Source organism: Aspergillus chevalieri, chromosome 1 (genome assembly GCF_016861735.1).
Source record: "Aspergillus chevalieri M1 DNA, chromosome 1, nearly complete sequence".
In the NCBI taxonomy this organism is placed as follows: Eukaryota; Fungi; Ascomycota; class Eurotiomycetes; order Eurotiales; family Aspergillaceae; genus Aspergillus; species Aspergillus chevalieri.
Genome location: NC_057362.1, coordinates 3,497,004 through 3,515,881, shown reverse-complemented (window position 1 = coordinate 3,515,881; position 18,878 = coordinate 3,497,004). Strand labels below are relative to the sequence as shown.

Below are 18,878 nucleotides of genomic sequence, written 5' to 3'. Positions count from 1 at the left end.
GTCCACGATTTTTCTAGACTGAATATATTGACAAGTGCTAGCCAACTAAACAAAACTAAGAAAAGAACAGCAAGCATCAACCTCTATCTATATAAAAAAACCCCTGGAAGAAGGTAGCTGGTTCCGGTCCCAGACCGCCCAGTGGCGACTATCCAGTGGTACTACTACTACTACCGTACATAGCACTTGTACACAGTTATGGATTACTAGTAGTAAGTACTAGAGCATTTTATGCTACAGATAAGATTGGCAGCAGACAAGCCTCCCAATCCGTTATTTTGTGTGCTTGACTGCCGCTTGCCGTTGATCATGACCTCAACGTCCACGCCACATTCCCTCTGCTTCCGTCTACGGCTAACATTCTGAGGGTATACGACATCAGTTGTCCTATTGCGGTTTCTCTTATCTTTGTTTGAAATGATATGATATCAAAGAATTGATGCTTTGGTCATGTCTGATATCAGTGCTTTGTACTCCATACTCTTCCAATCGCTGAGAACATTTTCTGTCGTCATTTGTCTCAGATCTTACTGATGATTGTCGAGAAGCACATATACAACTATCCATAGCATTCGATCTTCTCTTGTTCGCCATTAGTATTCAGCCTCTGCTCCTCTGTATACACCTCTGTATACAAACAAGCTTATACAGCTATCAATGTCGATGTTCAGCACGTGCTTCCGACCCAATCCTTCAAAACGCCGCTAAACCCCTGCTCAGTCCCTGATAATAATAATAATAGAAATCTCCAGTAATAATCTAAACAGGGGAACAAGGTAATAACTAATTATAGGTTATTATACCTCCCCCTATACAATTCTTCATCCATAGTCTTCTCTAGGGAGTACTATGCACATTAATATTATCAGCCCTGCTCCGTTAAATTTCCGTCATTTTCTCATTTTGCACGACCCAAAAAGCCCTCCTCGCCTCTTCACGGCACTAGGACAACCGCCGTCTCCACTAGATCGAACTAAAGGATTCTAGAAGGAATGCCATAAGCCTGCTCCATCCGTACTTGCCGGATTGCCGCTGCCAATAATGCAACCAAATATACATAACCTGTACAAGTACTCTGTACTCCGTCCTCTATGTTGTTCAGTGTTATATCAAACAGCCACTAGTTCATGACAGCTTATTCTTATCTGTGTATAAAAGTATCTACTACTAGAAACAGTGGCCTCTGTACTAAGAGCAATTCCAAAGTAACCCCGCCGAGAGGGCGGAAATTAAGGCAGTGGATTATATCCGATCATCATCTTCTGTACTGAAGAGATGAAACAAGACAAAAGGAAGGAAAGGGGTCCTGAACCCGAGATTTTCATGGAACAGGAGTCGCGAAATTGGATATCATACTCTGTACCGCCGGGCTGTTCCTTCAGAAACTCTGCTTGCAGACCGGCGCTTACGCAGGTTCTATGCGGGCGTCCAGTAACTGGAAGTGACCAAAGGTATGCAAAGAATAAACGAGTGACTGGTTTGTTCATTTCAAAGGAATGTAAGAAGTTGGTTGATAAACATAGCAGAAAGGAAACTCGGTCATCCTGAGGTGCCAGCCAACATCGTGTCGGCATGGCCATCCCAAGCCGAAATCAATACTCTATCCCTCCCATAAGTTTTATGGCGGATCCAGACCCGGAGTTCCACGATACAAAACGATCAAAACTGCCGGCTTGATGCGCGCCGTCAAGCATATACAACAAGAATAACAGACTGAGCTAAGGGTAAACGCGAAAAGTGCAATGGATGACCTTGCCTGTCGAGCAGGTCATCCTTCAAAAAAGAAGACAAGAACACAAGAGAACAAGAGCAGTACCAGATGGTATCAAGAAAAAAGAGTGCGAGTACCACCAGCGGCTCGCAGTCGCTGACATCAAACCATCTTCAACCAACAGACTCCGGAAAGGAAAGCGCACCCAGAAGGAAAAAGAAATCAAGAACCACCAGACTCCGGGTTCGATGCAACCAAAGGGGGTATCAGAAAATAATAACCCCGCGAAAGAACCGAGGAACCCCGAAGCACAAGAATAACCGTCCCTCATGAACCATGATAGGCAAAAAGAACACATAGGAAACCATGTCATCAAGAGAGGATCGAGACGAGACTGTGACCACTGGAGGTCATGACCAAAAAAAAAAAAAAAGAAGAAGAAGAAAAGAACAACAACAACAACAAAACAATGGACGAGCACGAAAGTACACAAAAAATTCAGTTGCGTAACATGTTCGCTGCATGAAAATGGCAGTTTCAAATTCAAGAGATCGAGTCGCAAGAAATGGGCTCGGTTGAATCCGAGGGAAAATCGAATGAAAAGAAAGGGGAATGTTGATCCCGGATAACTGTTGGACCAACAAAGCACGCTCGCTAAATCATGCAAATGAACTCTGAACGCCGTTGGTTGGAAAGCTTGAATTAACGTCAAGCTTCAAAATCCTCCGCAAGTCGTCTTCCATCTTCTTAGTATCAAGAACTTGGGGAGAAGGGTGCGCCGGCATTGCTGGCGATGCAGTCGGGTAGGGTGCTGGAGACCTGTACTGTGGCGGTGGCGCACAGCGGGGAGGGAAATTATGTTGATTGTAACTTGTGTATGGTGGAGGAGGGAAAGGGAAAGCTTCACTGGTGACACCGGGCGAAGTCGTTGCAGGACCCGAGGTAGGAATGTCCTTCCTCAAGATGGATGGCTGTGGCCCACCCATTCGTGCATAGGACTGCGGGGAGTGAATCCCGTTCGTGAATGGTGGCTGCTTTTGTTCACTTGAAAAGCCATGGGACGCAGTCGCTGGTGGACCCGAAATAGTTCGTGACGGAGTCGCAAAATGAGGCACATTCGGACTGGGATTCGGACGTTCCTTTGCGCTGTTTGCTTGGTTGTACGCGAGAGGAGACGCGGACGACGGGCGCTGGGGACGAGGATTCAGCAACAAGCTCTTGAGTGCTTCGGTCTTTGCTTTCCGCTCGCCATCATCAATTTCCGCTAGCGATTGAGGGGACTGAGACGGGGAGCTGGCAGAGCGTAGCGCATTCATGCGGTCCTTGTAAGATGTAGCAAAGGACGGTCCAATTTGGAAATTTGGCGATCCGACGTTCTCCATCTCCATGGGAAACATCCCACCGGCGAAGCCATTGAGGTTACGTTGGGGAAGAGCTTTCGAATCCGTTTGGGGAGAACGAACCGAGGGCTTTGCTTCCGGGCTACACTGTGCTCGCGCACTTCGCGCCTCCACTGCCGCTTTGAATAGGAAATCCAGCGGGGTCGACTGTTCTCCTTGGTTCGATGGCTGGGGACGACCTTTTGGCTTCGAAGGCGTGGTCTCGAGATCCGGATCACCTTCTAGACCTTCGTTTTCCGACTCGACTGTGGGCGCAAGGTCCGATTCGGGTACCGACTTGGAAAAAAAACTGGGCATAGGAAGGGCCGAGGGAGCAGGAGATGCGTGGAATGTCGGGCCTGCATAGTGAGGGCTGTCCTTCACCTGCGGGGTAGCTGTGGGTCCTTGCGAAGACGTATGGCGATGTCCATTGTTGAAGGGAGAGCCCTTGGGCCCATCTCGCGGCGGTTTCTTTGCAGATCGTGGATTCTTCTTCTTGGACAAATTAACATTGGTCGACGAGTCGGTTGCTGCTCCTCCGGGGCTTAGATTCCTAGGCGGCGATGATGGGGGAGTGGTTAACAAAGTAGCTTTCTGGGTGTAGGGTGTAGTGGTCTTCTTCGGATGGCGCCGGTTATTCCGAGGTCCCTTAAGGGTTGGAGGCGTAGGCGATTGAGTCTGAGTCGACATGGCAACGAGTTGCTTGGAAGAAGGTAGGAAAAATAAGCAGTCGACAATTTCTGTGGGTCAGAAATCAGAAGCGATAGGAGCACAGAAAGCGATAAGGATAAGAGACGTAGATAGACGAATGACAGTAACGAATCACGAGATACTGTCCAGCAGTCAATATTGAATAAGAGCGAGGAGTATAGTCAGGCTGAAAGAGTCTCAAAATGGTGCGCTAATCGAAGAAACGATCCGAAGGTGAACGTTGACGATAGTAAGTTCGGTCGCAGTTGGTGTGAATATTAGGATCAGAGGAAATGCAAGGAGCGGCCCAAATCAAAACTCCAAACGATGTCCATAACTAGGTCGCAAAAGAAAGTGCTGAAGGATAAGAGAAGGAGGAGATTAAAGCATTGCTGACTGAAACCGAATAGACTCCGTAAACAATCAATAATTGATAAAAAGGATCATTCCTTGAGAAGAAGAGGAAGAGAAAGAGAAGAGAAAGAAGGAAAGGTTGGGGATGAATCGAAAGCAGGCTTCAAGTTGGTACCCTAAGCGGGGATCGGCGATGACTAACCGCCTTGTTTGACTGTTGGTCTGTTTGGTTCTGCCTATGAATGATTATTGCTCTCCCCGACTTCAGCGCCACTGGAGGCAAAAGACAACAACAACAACGACGACCGGTGGTTCTTGTCGAATTAGCGCCAGCGCTCGCTGTCTCACTGTTAGCGCGATAAACGGAGTGGTTCTTGGTGTTTCAAAAGGTATGCCTAAAGACTGCCAGCTGCCCGTCTCACGCTTTTTACTTACGTCAGTAGCAATATTTAGGTACCCTGTGCGTACACTTTGCTACCTCCAGCTCCGACCGCCTTAAAATCAGCGTCTAACACCACCCGGGACAAGTTTAGCTACGCAACCAGCGCCTATTGACCCCTCGACTTTGTCCGTGTGACCGATCTATTATTTACGGAAATCACAACAGCAAAATGGCGGATGTCGAGATGAAGGAAGCTGCCGCAGAGCCCGCGGTCAAGGGCAAGGGAACTTTCAAGTCCGAGGGTGCCAATGATGGAAAGAAGAGATTTGAGGTCAAGAAGGTACACCACACGGTTCATCAATCATTCTGCTGAACCCAAGCACTAACCGCTGCCGTTTAGTGGAACGCGGTTGCTCTGTGGGCATGGGATATTGTTGTCGACAACTGTGCTATTTGCCGTAACCATATTATGGATCTGTGCATCGAGTGTCAAGCAAACCAAGGCTCATCTACAAACGAGGAGTGTACAGTTGCATGGGGAATTTGCAACGTAAGCCGAGCAGTCTTGTTTGCTATCAACCAACTCGCTATCGATCAACTGAGCTGACCAGAGCTTCTTAATCTAGCACGCGTTTCATTTCCACTGCATATCCCGTTGGTTGAAGACTCGTCAAGTCTGCCCCTTGGACAACAGAGATTGGGAATTCCAGAAGTATGGTCGGTAAACGACAGCTATTCAATACTGGGTGTTTTTGCTATACAGACTCCACTGTCACTCATAAACTCGACTTTCGGCGGTTCATCTCACGCAAAGAGGTATGCCCCGAGAAACGCGGCCCCCGATCGGGCAGGAAATGGCTTAGGACGGCGTTACGGTATTTTGTCTTTCAGAGCTTCAGCGATGGGTTTTAGATAAAAGAGAAAAACAATTGAATGCATTGCTATGATGTCGTATCGGACCCATCACCGCGAGATATAAGATTATGTTGCTCTCATGAAATCTTGACACCATCTACCATGATCCCTGTGCCGGCCGCTCTCCCGGCCCCAGGAACGAGCCATTTCTCGGGGTTCTGATTGTAAAAAGGCCAAGGGGGGATAATCGCGAGAGCAGTAAGAAGTGTCCCAGCCAAACCAATCCAAAGCGTAAGGTGAATATCTTGGTAAACGTATCCGACGATTGTCGCGACAACCTAGTAGCGAAACATCGTTAGCCTGCCCAAAACAGCTCAACAAAAACACATTGCGAATGAGATGAAGGAAAACCAACCCCAGAGATAACCAAAAGAACCGTACAAAGGATCTCCGCGATGCGTTGGCCTTGGAAGTCCTATCCAATATCAATTAGCAAGGCCTGGGATTCATCGGGGATGCTGATGCCGGTGCTTACAATCTGGCCTTCGAAGAGGTCCTGGATCGGGGCGAGAATGTTATCCATTTTCGTTTCTGTCGTTGTCCTGGATTTGTTTTTATAAATCGTATGCAAAAGGGTTGACGACAACACAGACAGTGGGTGATGATGGTGGTCTAGGTGGTCGATTGGAGCGGACTGCGGAGTGCGCCTTGTTACCGCCTTGACGGAGATGGCTATTATGGGCTACGGTTGTCTCATAGTAGTAAACTTCTATGTGATATGCTGATCCAAGATTCAATTGGGGTATCTGAGCCTGAATAAAAGTATGAAATAAAATATAGTTGTAATAGAAAGGCGCTTGATTGCTGCTTCGAGAATTACTCCGAATATCATTGACCGCATACCAATAACAAATAGCAGGCCATATGCAAGATATTGAACGATGAACTTTGGTAGAATAATGTCCATTTCACTCCATAATCAAGTCTATGAACAATGTTTGAATAACCAGTCGCTTTCATGTCGAATCATCAAGCACTCGGACCGAATCACGAATCACACGGGAAGAACGAAGGATGCAGATGCAAGACAAACATCAAGCCGGATATAGAGTCCGTCAATGTAACCTTTCAGCAAGAAAGTGGTCTCACCGACTTTTTCTCTCATTCCAACATGGTCTATAAACGGAAACAATGAGAGCCCAAACAGTATCATATGCCGTGTCTTAAATGGAAAAGGACATCGTCCAGTAACGAACTCACTTTATATTCCCTTCATATTAACCCACGAGTTGCATTAAGAATATTCCACCACGGCACCTTCTTGGGCAGGTTGCAGCAGTTTCCACTGGCAAGAGATGTTGTTGGCTTCGAACTGAGAGATAATGCGGCCCGCGATCTCTTCAAACCGCTCAGTAGCCAACGCGAGGATAGTTGGCCCTGCACCAGATAAGCAAATACCCAAGAGACCGGGTTGCGTGCTTGGGTTCATCGACTGGAGGACCTCGGTCAGCCCAGGGATGAGGGTCTTGCGGTATGGTTGGTGGACTTTGTCCTGCATGGCGAGATAGATCATATCGGGGTCCGGCGGGGAGCTGCCCAATGCCGCGGGAAGCAGGGCAGCACGTTGCAGATTGAAGACCTTTTCGCATTAGTGAGCATTCTGAGTCACCGTTAGCAGCGCGAGAGGACCTACCACATCGGCCCTAGAGTATGACGTGGGAAGCACATTCCGTGCATTAGCAGTGGGCACCACAAAGTCCGGAATGATGGCAATCGTCTTGATCTCCTTGGCCCATTGGAACTTCCTGTAATGACCAATACCAAGTGGGGGCTCTGGAGGCTGTTTGCCGGTATCAATTCCACCGGCAGGCGCGGGTAGGACCTCACTAAGGGGGATTTCTGTCCGAGCAACGTCTTCAGGCTTGAGTTCGTTCAGGTAGGTTCCAACGAAGCCTCCGAACAATGATGCGGCGACATTGTCCGGGTGACGCTCTATGGGAAGAGAAAAGAAAAGAAAAGTTAGCGAATACATTATACGATGCAGTATCGTGTTGCGTACCAATCATCAGACAGTAGTCGAGTAGTCTGTCCTTGCTCAGACCCAGACGACCAACTTCATTTCCCAACATCACACCGGCTACTACCGCAGTACCAGACGACCCCAGACCCCGACCCAGAGGGATAGGGTTTACGATATGGACACGGGTCTCAGGGGGGAAGGCCCGTTGGTCGTGGCATCTGAGCACATACAGCGCTACACGGGTGATCAGATTCACCTCCGGGTCCAAGCTAATCTTCTCGGTGCTTTTGCTCTGGTCATCGTACGTGATCAGACAGTTGAGGGGCTGCTGCGAGGATGACTTGGACGAGTCAATGGTAACATGGAGTTCGAGGTAGAGGGATAGGGCCAGGCCGATCACATCGAAGCCAGGACCAATGTTGGCGGATGAACAGGGCGTTCTGATAACGAAAGAGGAGGCCATAGCGGGTGGGTAAGGAAAGGTGGAACGGATTGGAAAAGTCAAGGTTCAATGAATCAAGGAGGGTACTGGCTGGCAATAATTTCAAGGAACCAGAGATGAAATAGCCGCAATTGACCGTCTTTTCTTGTCAATCAACAACAGACATATGGTCCAATGACTCTTATTTTGCCCTTACTTTTTTTTTTCTGCCGTCCCCCGCGAGGCCGACGTCGGGCGGTGGAGCGGCCATCATCAACCTCCTCTTCCCGAAAGGGGAATAGCCACGGTACGGTAAGAAGCGATAGAGCAGAAGAAACGAACAGAGATACAGGGTACAGATACACAAATACCTGATATTGTGTGCCGTCAATTTCGGGGCTGCAGATACAGTCATCTAAAATTCAACTGTACCATTTTGCCTGCAACCAACAAACAAGCCGGTTGTATCGGACGAACCGCCCATATGAGATCTGGCGGTCATAGTCTTTGAGCCAAGCCGGCAGGTTCATACAGGTGCATATCACATCGAGCCCTGCCCCTACAGAGTACATTCCAAGGCAGATAAGATGGTATGTATGGACCGTGGGATCAATCCACACAAATCAGATCGGCTCTCTTCCTATTGCTCTGTCACTAAAAGCTTAAAGCCGTCTCGCTGAACAAACTTTGCTTTTTCAAGATTTGACCACATGGTTTTTGTAGTAATGCCACGTCCAGACCGGACGGTCTTTCGGGTAATACCATAATAGTAGTAGCGCTCTATGGAGAAAATACTCCAACGGACTTACGGTGGGCTTTCTTTTTGCGGCTAATCTGAGCCGGGCCCATCACCGGTCTTTTTTTCTCTCTTTTTCATTATGCGTCTGCCTCGAATGGAGCTTCTGTTTCTCTCACTCTGACTTGCTTTGATGCCCCTCTCCGTTGCGCTTTAAATAAACCAAATATTCCTCTTTCCTTTCTGTTTCTCTTGTTTCTCTTTCCCCCCCTTTTTGCTAGACAAGACACATACATAACCTGTGAGGTTGTGTTTTTCTTATTTTTCTTTATTTCCTGTTTATTTCTCTCTGTCACAACACTAATAATCCTTAGTGCTGCGGCGGCCGCATTTTGTCTCCGCTGCGCCAAAAAAAAAAAAAAAACTTTTTGCCACCCCGTGAGATTCGTCTCTTTTTTCCGAGCAACTTCCACACCTCTCAACTTCCACTACTTTCACTCCTGGAATTTCACGTTTTTATAAAACCCTCACCCATTCGCGCGATTCAGTTGACTCGTTTCCGTTTTCTGTTTTGTTTTGTTGTCTACTCTGTTATCCCCGCCCCCTAATTCTGCTGTGTTTCTGTTTCATCTCTTTTCTTTGTTCTGAACAACTTCCGGATTAACGTCATAGAGAAGAGTCTACGGAAAGAGGTTTCTGTCGACTCTTCTCCTCTTCGTTGACGACTACGGCGCAGCTGCATTTCATTGATAACCACTCAGCCAAGTTGGCGGGCGTTCAATCCTCCCAGTCTACTCCCCTTCACCCTCTTCTAGGCCCCAAGTTCCGGGTCTTTTCTGGGGGCGACACCAGACCCCCCTAACACGAGTTACCAACAGCGTACCTTACTTTGGCGGGCAAACCTGTGTCGGTGATGCCAGACCCTTGCGAGGGGTCTGGCTGATGGATGGAGGAATAGTGCTTGTTCACCCCAATCCTTGAAAGAAAAGGGAAACTCAATCCCTTAAAACGACAAGACAACAAGAAAAAGAAAGAGGAAAAAAAATAACAGAGCCCATCGAAGCGAACCACCTAAGAACTCCCAATTGATGGCTCGATATCACGTCCCGCGGAGAAACGACTAAAAAATACCTAAAAAAAAAGCAAAAGAGAAAAAAAAAAAAGGAAAGGAAAGGAAAGGAAAGACAACAGGGGAAATCAATTGAACCTGCAAAATGTCCGAGTCACCCAGATCCGAAAAGGACTTGTGCCTTACGAGGTTCAGCACACCGGTTCCTGAATTGGATGATCATCGATTCCAGTTGGATGCTGCGCTGCACGCGGAACCCGCTCTGAACCACGCGTTGAGCAGACAAAATACTGCCCAAGGGGTTGGCCCTGAGGCAACTCCCCAGCGTCCGGATCTACTGCATGTTCAAGACGCATTCCGTGAGCGAGGATCTATTTCCCGGGATTTCGAACAAGCGATTGTGGACGACGATCGGTCATTTAAAGATGGCCTTGGACGGCGCTTTTCCGTCGATCCAGCAGGGAACCTCCGCCCAGGCCGTGCTTGGAGCCGTACACAACAGGACATTGCGAACATGTCGCGAGAATCCTCCGTTTCGGCACGGTCAACTTCTCCTCCCAACTCTGTTGAAGCTTTCGCCGACCCCCGCCGCCGCGAACGCGCGAACACCCTAGAGAGCCATGTGGCCCCGGACTTGGAAGCTATTCTCCAGCGTACTGTGTCTGGCGGCACTCACCCCCGTCGTCCGACGTTCAGCAATGCGAGTGCTGTCCGGCCTCAACCAGGCGATATCCAATTGGATCCCTCCGACGACACGTGCGTCCCTGTTCCAACCTATGAACAGCCCGGACGGATCCCTGTCATTGATTACGAGGAATTGGAGGAATTCGTGGCTCTAAATAAGAAGACCAAGCCCGCGCAAACCAGGCGCAAGCACAGCCTAAGTTCCCAGAGCAAGAAGCCCCGTGTCTTTCACGACCTGCGCCCCGGTGCCAAACAGGATGAAAGCAAGCCCTCCTTGAGCATTGGCCGTTCCTCGTTCGAACTCGATGCTAAGGATGCTGAGAAGGTTACCGGCAAACCCGTGAATGAAAACGAATTGGTTGAGAAGCTTCAAAACGCAAACGAGCCGAGTCGTTTCGGTTTCTTCTCGTCTGAGTCCCAAAGTACGGTCCACGCCGCGGAACTGGGAGATCTCGTGCTTCCGGGAGATACTTTCCGGGATCTCTTCCAATTAGGTCCCGAGGGTGGTGTGTGGTGGTTAGACGTTGTCAATCCTACCGAATCTGAAGTCCACGCTCTCTCCCGTGCTTTCTCGATCCATCCGCTGACAACAGAGGATATCTTGACCCAGGAAGCCCGCGAGAAGGTTGAGCTTTTCAAGCAGTACTATTTCGTGTGTTTCCGGACGTTTTATCAGATGGATAAAACAAACGAGCAGTTCATGGAACCCGTCAACTTTTACATGGTGGTGTTCCGTGATGGTGTCATCTCCTTCTCTTTCACCGATAATCCTCACGCTGCCAATGTCCGCAAGCGTATCGGTAGGCTTCGTGACTACGTGTCTCTCAGCAGCGACTGGATTTGCTATGCCATGATGTAGGTTCTGCTTTTCCCCCTACCGACATTTGGTATATGTGTATCTAACATCGCTTTCAGTGACGATATTGTGGATAGTTTTGGTCCTGTGATTCGGGAGATCGAAGTCGAATCCGAGGCAATTGAAGATCTCGTGTTCATTGCGCGGGTCGATGATTTCGAGTCCTTCTTGCCTCGCATCGGTGGACTGCGGAAGAAGGTTATGAGCTTGATGCGCCTACTGGGAGGTAAGGCCGATGTCATTCGAGGATTTTCTAAGCGCTGCAATGAGCAGTACTCGGTGACTCCACGTGGAGACATTGGTCTGTATCTGGGTGATATCCAGGATCACGTCGTGACCATGATGTCCAACTTGGCCCATTTCGAAAAGATGCTCAGCCGTTCGCACACCAACTACCTCGCGCAACTCAACGTCACCAATCTGGTCTTGGGAAACCATGTCAACAAAGTCCTCAGCAAGGTTACCCTCATCGCGACCATGCTTGTCCCGATGAACCTAATCTGCGGTTTGTTTGGTATGAATGTTGAGGTGCCAGGGCAGCATGCTGAAGGCCTTGGATGGTTCTTTGGCATTGTGGGAGTCATTGCATGTGTGATTATCCTCAGCGGTCTTGCTGCTCGCTGGTATAGGCTTGTATAGCGCAGGCTTTCCTTCTAAGGAACCCTGCCCGTATAATAATCCGTATATCTCGCTATAGCTATAGACTACACACTAGTAATATTGCATAGGCAAAAATAAAAGTTCTTGAGCATTTCTAAACATCTTCTTACACCATACTTAACACTATCTATGGAGCACTTTCCATAGGGCGACGCGTGGCTAGGCAACGATCCACTTGTGGCGCAGGTATCATCAACTGAAGCTGGCAACGCCAATTGAGTAAGTGACAATTTCGGTTTTGGCCAGACTCCCAGAAATGCGACATTCAATCAAACGCATATCAAAGAAGACAATGTTTGAAATTTAACGAAGAGTTGTCGTCGCATTAGGTCTGCTCCTCTGCTTCACTCGATCTAACTTTCTTTTGGCTGTCGCCTCTCCATCGCAGCTCTTCCCTCACGCACTCGCTTGATTCGTTCATGCTCGCGGTTCGTAATCGACTCGCCGTATAAAACGAAACCAAAACTTCCATGCGCCTACATCAACTCTCTTTCCCGCAGTGCTGCTTTGCTGCAACTGTCAGCGTAACTTTCCTCGCCGCGTTCGCCCTCGCCGTTAGCGTTTCCGACCACCACGCCCATGCCAGCAACCTGGTGGTTCCTGAAAGCCAGAATGAGACCTTGATATTCAGTGATAATAGCGCACAGATTCAGCTCGCACTGGGGTCGCATAATGGTCTGGAGATCCACGGGGATGATGATACAGATGCGTTGGGGTTAGACGTCGTTCGGAGAGCGCCTGCGGGGGACTCAGATTCTCTTGCGAACAATGAGTTCAAGTCGAATGATATCAGAATGGGGGAGACACAGTGGTATTATTTCGAGACGGCGAAATATCGTGGCAAATCAAATGGCACTACGACTTTGTCTAGTCTGCCGGCAAATGTTACGGGGAGTGACAATTCGACTAAGCAAGAACCTAGCAGCGGAGGAGGTGATAACGCGGTTTATATCTCCTTGACGACTTGCCAGAAGCCGGATCTCAATACGACAAATACAGATGATACTCCCGAACTGCCGCAGTTAAGCATCCATGTTTCCCGCTCGACAGAGAAGCCAGCACCCGGTAATGACGATGATCATGGAACATCCGTGGATGGCTATTTGAATTTGACATGGACGAACAATGAGACGGTCTATATTGGGGTATCCGCACCGGAATCGACGGACTATTCAGGGTCCTATTCGTATCAGATCGCAGCGTCTACGGACACGTACTTCCACCGCGTCAGCCATGATCCGAACCTGTTTTTTGTCGATGCAGATGTGAATTCCGCGCTTTTTACAACAGGCAATCTGTCGCTCTCAAACAGAACCCAGGATAATTACAACGACTGGATGAACCTGAAGAAACCCCCGTATACGATATTTGTCAACAACCTCAACAATACAGCCATTACGGGCCTGGAGCAGTCTTATTGCGCCCTTCAGCAGAACGCACAAGTTAAGGGAAACAGTGTCGAGACGAACATGACGGACATAGGCCCCGGAAACCATCCCAAGGAGCTGCTCTATGCCAAGGGTCTGAACGAGAGTTCTACCTATTTGGCAATTCTAGCAATGGATGGAAACTTGACTGATTCCGGTAATAGAGTTCTGGGTGGTGGTGGGAAGGTTTGGCAACCGAGAAAATTTACAACCAAAGCTGGTGAGTACATTTTCGACGCCTGTAAAAAGTGCGAGTGCTGACAAAAGGAGATGGGAATTGCGCTATCATTTTTGGCCTGTCCTTTTGTTCCGAAGTCGCATACGCTGTACCGTCCAATCCGTCCATGACGAAAGCAGATCTACAAAAAACATACGATGATTACGCCTCATCGATATTCAAAAACTTCACTTACTCGCTGCAGCAAGTCCAATGCAATGCATCCAGTTACAACATGTACTCTTTGGCTGTGGATTGCGATAACTGCTCTCAAGCGTACAAAGACTGGCTATGCTCAGTAACTATTCCCCGCTGCGAAGACTATTCTAGCAGCGACTATTTCCTGCGAGTTCGGAACGCCGGGCAAAATTTCATCAACGGCACTTCACTCGACCCGGATCATGCAGACCGCAAGACCTCTATATCAAATCGATCACGTAACCCGATTATCGATGAGCAAATTAAACCGGGGCCATACAAGGAAATCCTTCCGTGCCAGGATGTTTGCCATAATCTGGTGCGGAGTTGCCCGGCGTCCCTTCAATTCAGTTGCCCGCAAGGCGAGCAGCTCGATTCTTCTTACGGCCGACGGAATGACAATACTGTGACGTGCAATTATATGGGAGCTGCATATTACATGAGTAGTGCGAGGAGTATGCATGATCAGTTATGGGTCGTGCCGTACGCGTTGGGGTTGTTTTGGGCTTTGTCGTGGATTCAACTCTAATTGATTGCTTTCTCTTTCTCGGTATATTGCTTTCGTACTCGGATATTGGATGTTTATTAAAATACAAGCAAAGCATCATGTATACGATACCCCTTTGCCAACAATGTTTGGTCTGTACAGTTGCCGCTACCAATGGCTAACGATCCTGTCTTGTTTCGTGGTTTCTTTTGTGCAATTCTCAGCATCGTGATAATGCAGCCAGCAATGCCATACTTGCCAGATCACACTTGGGCTATGTCTCTGCATATTCTTTTGCCTCGTATATCCTGACCCGGAATGTTACATGGCCTCTCATGATCGTCTGGTTGATTTCCGAGTACTCAAGGCATAAACAGCACCTCGAATCCTTCTCTATTCCCTCATCTTATCCTCAACTATCAAGATGTCTATATAATACTTCATATATATACACCTCTCCGGTGTCCAGACTGCAATCCACCACCAGACAGACCTATCCGTTGCGGCCGACATGAAGACAATCGAATCCTCGGAGTAGGACTAGCAGAACAATGTCTCCAAGACAATTAATCATGATATGGCTACTAGACATTCTTCTCCGATGCTACAATTATACATCATTCGAGGTCGAAGCCGTATCAGAATGCAGTTTACCAATGAAAATACGTGCTCCATCTAACCGTTAGAGAATTCAACAAAGTCCAAATTCTTGGGCAAGGATTGCCGTACCGCAGAAATATCGCCGACATCCTCGTCGTTCTGCCTATCAACATGCCTGCCCCACCGTTTCTTCAGGAGAGCTCATGGTGGGTGTCAAACATCTACACCCTCTCCAAAACACGTTGCTCTAACATATGATAAAGACACTCCGCCAATTCCTTTTTCTGCCTTTGCCTTTGCAATTTCAACATCACCAATGCCTCAGTATGACTTCTATATATGATTCTCAATATGGGCTGACATGCTCCCATTGTATCCGTCCGCGTTTTCTTTATGTCAAACCCCGGTCTTGGGCTTCCACACATTGCCCGGTTCTTTCATACATATACCAGCGTTAGTCGAGCTCTGACAACACTCTGGCAAGTGGTAACATTTCTGTTCTGGGCCAACATTAAACGAGCGCACGATATTCCCTAGCATGACTTCCAATTTAGAGAGCATTGCGACCCTGTATCGTCTGAGAGCCCTCGGACTTTTCCTTCTCACCCAGGCTCTCTTGCGCCCCTGGTGTGTGCCAGTCAACTAGAAGAGCTGCCGGTGAATAACCCTAATTCATTGTAAATGAATCGATTTTCCTCTCGTATACTTTGCTAACCGTGCTTAGGAAAATATAGACCAGAAGGACGAAGAGCAATTCGGCGCCACAAACCCTATTTATCGCTATGCTGCCCGTCAGCGCATTCTTGGCCCCAATGGAGACAATAATTCTGATACTGGCATTACCATAATCCCGGACGCTGAAGACCGCCTCTAGCCCCGCAACCTGGCTTTTCGAAGTTTGCTATTTCTCAGCCGCGATGAGGAACACTCCTTCGTGTCTCCAGGTCTAGTCATTGCCATCGAATTCGGGCGACGGCTTGAACTCGGGAAGCAGTCGCGCTGGGTCACCGGCGCCTTTGACGACGTCCTCATATATACCCTTTTCGCCATCAAATCGAATGGCGTTCCTAGCATCGCTTAAGATCGTCAAGGTTGAGTTGCCCTCGCGCCATACCTCTCCCTCCTATGAGTACGAGGAAAAGGAGAATGTTGACGAGGGCTGCGACCTGGATGAGAAGATGGGTGAGGTTAATGAGGCTGAGGTTGAGGCGGACAGAATCCTTGTCAGTATCGCTTAGAAGACTGGCAAGTTCTGGAGGGCTTGGAAGTCGGCTTTTGTGCCCCAGGCCTAAGCTCGACCACGTCGCATGAACTAAAATAAAAAAACGGCTATGATATTAAGGCCGCCCACGCCAGCGCCCATGCCAATACCAGCCTTTGCCCGTCTGATAATGATGTTGATATTTTCTGAGAGTACCATGGCCTGCCAGCTGCTATCACATCTGATCGTGGCTCACAGTTTGTGGGTGAACTCTGGGAACGCATGTGTAGCCTCAAGATCAATCGATGCCTATCCACTGCCTACCACCCCAAACTGATGGGCAAACAGAGTGCATGAATGCAGTTGTTGAGAGCTACCTCCGTAACTTTTGTAACTTTGCACAGGACAACTGGTCAGAAATTCTACCTATGGCACAGCTTGCAATTGCCAACCAAACTGCAGCCTCTACTGGTTCCAGCCCCTTCTTCCTTGACCATGGGTTCCACCTGGAGACACTCCAGTTAGTTGAACCAGTTACCAATGAGGTCCAACAATCATCCAGTGGGTCCGCAGGTGCACGAATAGCCGACAAACTCAAGAATGCATTGGAGGTCGCTCAAAGTGAGTTAGCTGCAGCCCAGGAACGACAGGAACAATATGCCAACCGCTACCGGAACCTTGCACCACACTATAAGCCCAGTGATAAAGTTTGGCTCATCCTGCATAATATCCGAACAAGCCGTCCCAGCAAGAAGCTTGATGTGCGCCAGGCCAAATATACCGTCCTAGCACAGATTAGCCCGTATGCCTACCGACTGAACACACCCAGAGGGTATCCATCCTGTCTTCCATGTTGACCTCCTCCGGCCAGCAGCAAATGACCCCTTTCCCAATCAGCGCAATGATGACTATCAGCCCCAGCTGTGCTTGTTGACGGCGAGGAAGAATACCAGGTGGAGCGCATACTGGACTATCGACAGATCTGCCGTGGACGGGGATTTCAGCGACAATACCTAGTGAAATGGACCGGTTATCTGCATCCTGAATGGACTGCTACGCACAACATGGAGAATACCGCTAGGCCTGGACATTGTCCTTGGGTATACCCAAATACCCAACTTTTTATTAATTATAGTAATCCCCGTAACTTGCATAATGTATGCAACAGTAGTGGATTTTTTGAGTTATTAAGCTAGTAATCTAATTACCAGTAGTCCTGAATATTACCAAAGCTCAGATGCATTCATGTCTTTGATGAACGATTTCTGCATAAATGAAGTTCATATTAATTACTGAGAAAATGCCATAACGTAAATAAAGCAGTACTATATTAATTCAAAATCATCAAAATTTTTTGGTCTCTTTTGGGACCTATGAGGCCTTGCAGGTACCCGTGGGAGAGGTGATTCATCTTCACTTGTAGAATTTTCAGATAAAACACTATTTTGTCTCTTTGAAGCAGTGCTATCCTCTCCAATCAGCACTGTGGGCTGAATCTCAGTCAGCAGAATCCAGTCTTCCGCCTTGTCATCTATCTTATCTTCTGTGATGGCTCAACGTTATACAAACAGCGCCAACATGTCAAACGAGGCCATACAAGCAATCTGAGCAAACAAGGGCTTAAGCCTCATCGCACAGATGTTTATAAAGACCGCCCATCGCCTAGATAGATTCCCTTTTCTTCTTCTTCCCCAGATTCGATATTCTCGTTGATGGCTACAATAGTCTAGATAGGAATTCGGTTCATTATTATCTACTATTCCGAGCCATGACATCTTCCCCATCAGCACTGATAAGATCAACAGAATCAAATACTCAACTGCTGGACTTTAGCTTCCTCCTGGATCGCAGCCATCCCATCTGTTTTCTGCATAATTTCACAGAGTATTTACACATTATATAACTACTACTCGTAGCAACTGTTAATTTATCTGTATTCACTAAATAAGTGGATATAAATGCAAGCCTAAGCTCAATAGAGTTAGAAAACCGGGGTCCAAAACGTTCCATAGCTTGTATACTGGACTATATCATCGCTTTACTTCTTGGCATAGGGTCCATCATACGCATGATGCCCATGTTATCTGCATTTGAGAATCTATTTGAGTGATATTTAAAGCTTCCTGAGCATTGCAATAGCTATTAAAGCTTTCTGGCGATCAGCGCAGGACATCGGCGGTTGTGTTACTTAATCGAGCCCTAGCGAGTAGGAGTAAACAGCACTACTTGTACTCCGTAAAACGACCGATACTTATACACAATTAATATCAAGTTCTATTATCTTTTAGAGATTATACCCAACTAATTACAATCGTAACGGTCATCAAACATAAAATCATCAATGCGCACTGTGTCCACCACCCGCCGATTCCCCAGGCAACTCATGCCTCACGTCCCTCGTCCCAGCCGGCTTCTCAACCCTATTTCCAACGTCATTCACCTCCAACTCCTGGGGTGATTGCATTGTAGCTTGCGCCTGATATGGAGGCGCTGATACCTCTGCTGCTGCTCCCACCCCCGCCATCTCGGCGTTAGTATTAGCATTGCCATTAGCAGCAGCAGCAACAGCAACAGCGGCATTCCTCCGTCGTCTTCGCCGTATGTACCAAAACGCAACTCCGACTGCTATAATGGCGGTAACGCCCACGATGACACCCACGCCGATTCCTGCCTTTGCTCCATTCGAGAGACCAGAGCTAATTCTGGGTGGTCGTGTATCACCGAGCACGGCAGCAATGGGGATTGCATCGCTGGTATCGCAGCAGGTCGGATTATTTACGCCACAACACCAGTATTCTGAGTCCGGTCGGCCATTGCAAGAGGTCATTTGGATGACGTTGCTTTCAATGCCGTTTTCCTTTTCATTTTCATCCTCCTACTTAGCAAATGGGACACATAGATCTATCTTTATGCAGAATACCATACCTTAGA

At 48.1% G+C, this 18,878-nt stretch overlaps 8 protein-coding genes across 8 annotated transcripts; 4 read left to right on the top strand and 4 right to left on the bottom strand.

The window, feature by feature from the left end:
• Window positions 1–2,370: 2,370 nt before the first annotated feature.
• On the bottom strand, window positions 2,371–3,780 carry ACHE_11207S (uncharacterized protein; the record flags this gene model as incomplete). Its single annotated transcript, XM_043275751.1, has 1 exon — window positions 2,371–3,780. The coding sequence occupies one exon, from the start codon at window positions 3,778–3,780 to the stop codon at window positions 2,371–2,373; it is 1,410 nt and encodes a 469-aa protein (XP_043132327.1).
• A 965-nt stretch (window positions 3,781–4,745) lies between these two features.
• Window positions 4,746–5,241, top strand: RBX1 (SCF ubiquitin ligase complex subunit HRT1; the record flags this gene model as incomplete). The annotated part of the gene is made up of 3 exons (XM_043275750.1): window positions 4,746–4,856; window positions 4,917–5,066; window positions 5,143–5,241. 3 exons carry the CDS (start codon window positions 4,746–4,748, stop codon window positions 5,239–5,241), a joined length of 360 nt encoding a protein of 119 aa, XP_043132326.1.
• A 267-nt stretch (window positions 5,242–5,508) lies between these two features.
• On the bottom strand, window positions 5,509–5,954 carry ACHE_11206S (signal peptidase complex subunit 1; the record flags this gene model as incomplete). The annotated part of the gene is made up of 3 exons (XM_043275749.1): window positions 5,509–5,709; window positions 5,787–5,846; window positions 5,907–5,954. The coding sequence occupies 3 exons, from the start codon at window positions 5,952–5,954 to the stop codon at window positions 5,509–5,511; spliced, it is 309 nt and encodes a 102-aa protein (XP_043132325.1).
• A 711-nt stretch (window positions 5,955–6,665) lies between these two features.
• Window positions 6,666–7,854, bottom strand: THR1 (homoserine kinase; the record flags this gene model as incomplete). Its single annotated transcript, XM_043275748.1, has 3 exons — window positions 6,666–7,010; window positions 7,065–7,363; window positions 7,431–7,854. 3 exons carry the CDS (start codon window positions 7,852–7,854, stop codon window positions 6,666–6,668), a joined length of 1,068 nt encoding a protein of 355 aa, XP_043132324.1.
• A 1,908-nt stretch (window positions 7,855–9,762) lies between these two features.
• Window positions 9,763–11,796, top strand: ALR1 (magnesium transporter CorA family protein; the record flags this gene model as incomplete). Its single annotated transcript, XM_043275747.1, has 2 exons — window positions 9,763–11,156; window positions 11,217–11,796. 2 exons carry the CDS (start codon window positions 9,763–9,765, stop codon window positions 11,794–11,796), a joined length of 1,974 nt encoding a protein of 657 aa, XP_043132323.1.
• Window positions 11,797–12,287: 491 nt separating this feature from the next.
• Window positions 12,288–14,188, top strand: MID1 (MID1 family protein; the record flags this gene model as incomplete). Its single annotated transcript, XM_043275746.1, has 2 exons — window positions 12,288–13,464; window positions 13,515–14,188. 2 exons carry the CDS (start codon window positions 12,288–12,290, stop codon window positions 14,186–14,188), a joined length of 1,851 nt encoding a protein of 616 aa, XP_043132322.1.
• Window positions 14,189–15,804: 1,616 nt separating this feature from the next.
• On the top strand, window positions 15,805–15,984 carry ACHE_11201A (uncharacterized protein; the record flags this gene model as incomplete). The annotated part of the gene is made up of 1 exon (XM_043275745.1): window positions 15,805–15,984. One exon carries the CDS (start codon window positions 15,805–15,807, stop codon window positions 15,982–15,984), a length of 180 nt encoding a protein of 59 aa, XP_043132321.1.
• Window positions 15,985–18,285: 2,301 nt separating this feature from the next.
• ACHE_11200S (uncharacterized protein) lies at window positions 18,286–18,774 on the bottom strand (the record flags this gene model as incomplete). Its single annotated transcript, XM_043275744.1, has 1 exon — window positions 18,286–18,774. One exon carries the CDS (start codon window positions 18,772–18,774, stop codon window positions 18,286–18,288), a length of 489 nt encoding a protein of 162 aa, XP_043132320.1.
• Window positions 18,775–18,878: the final 104 nt, after the last annotated feature.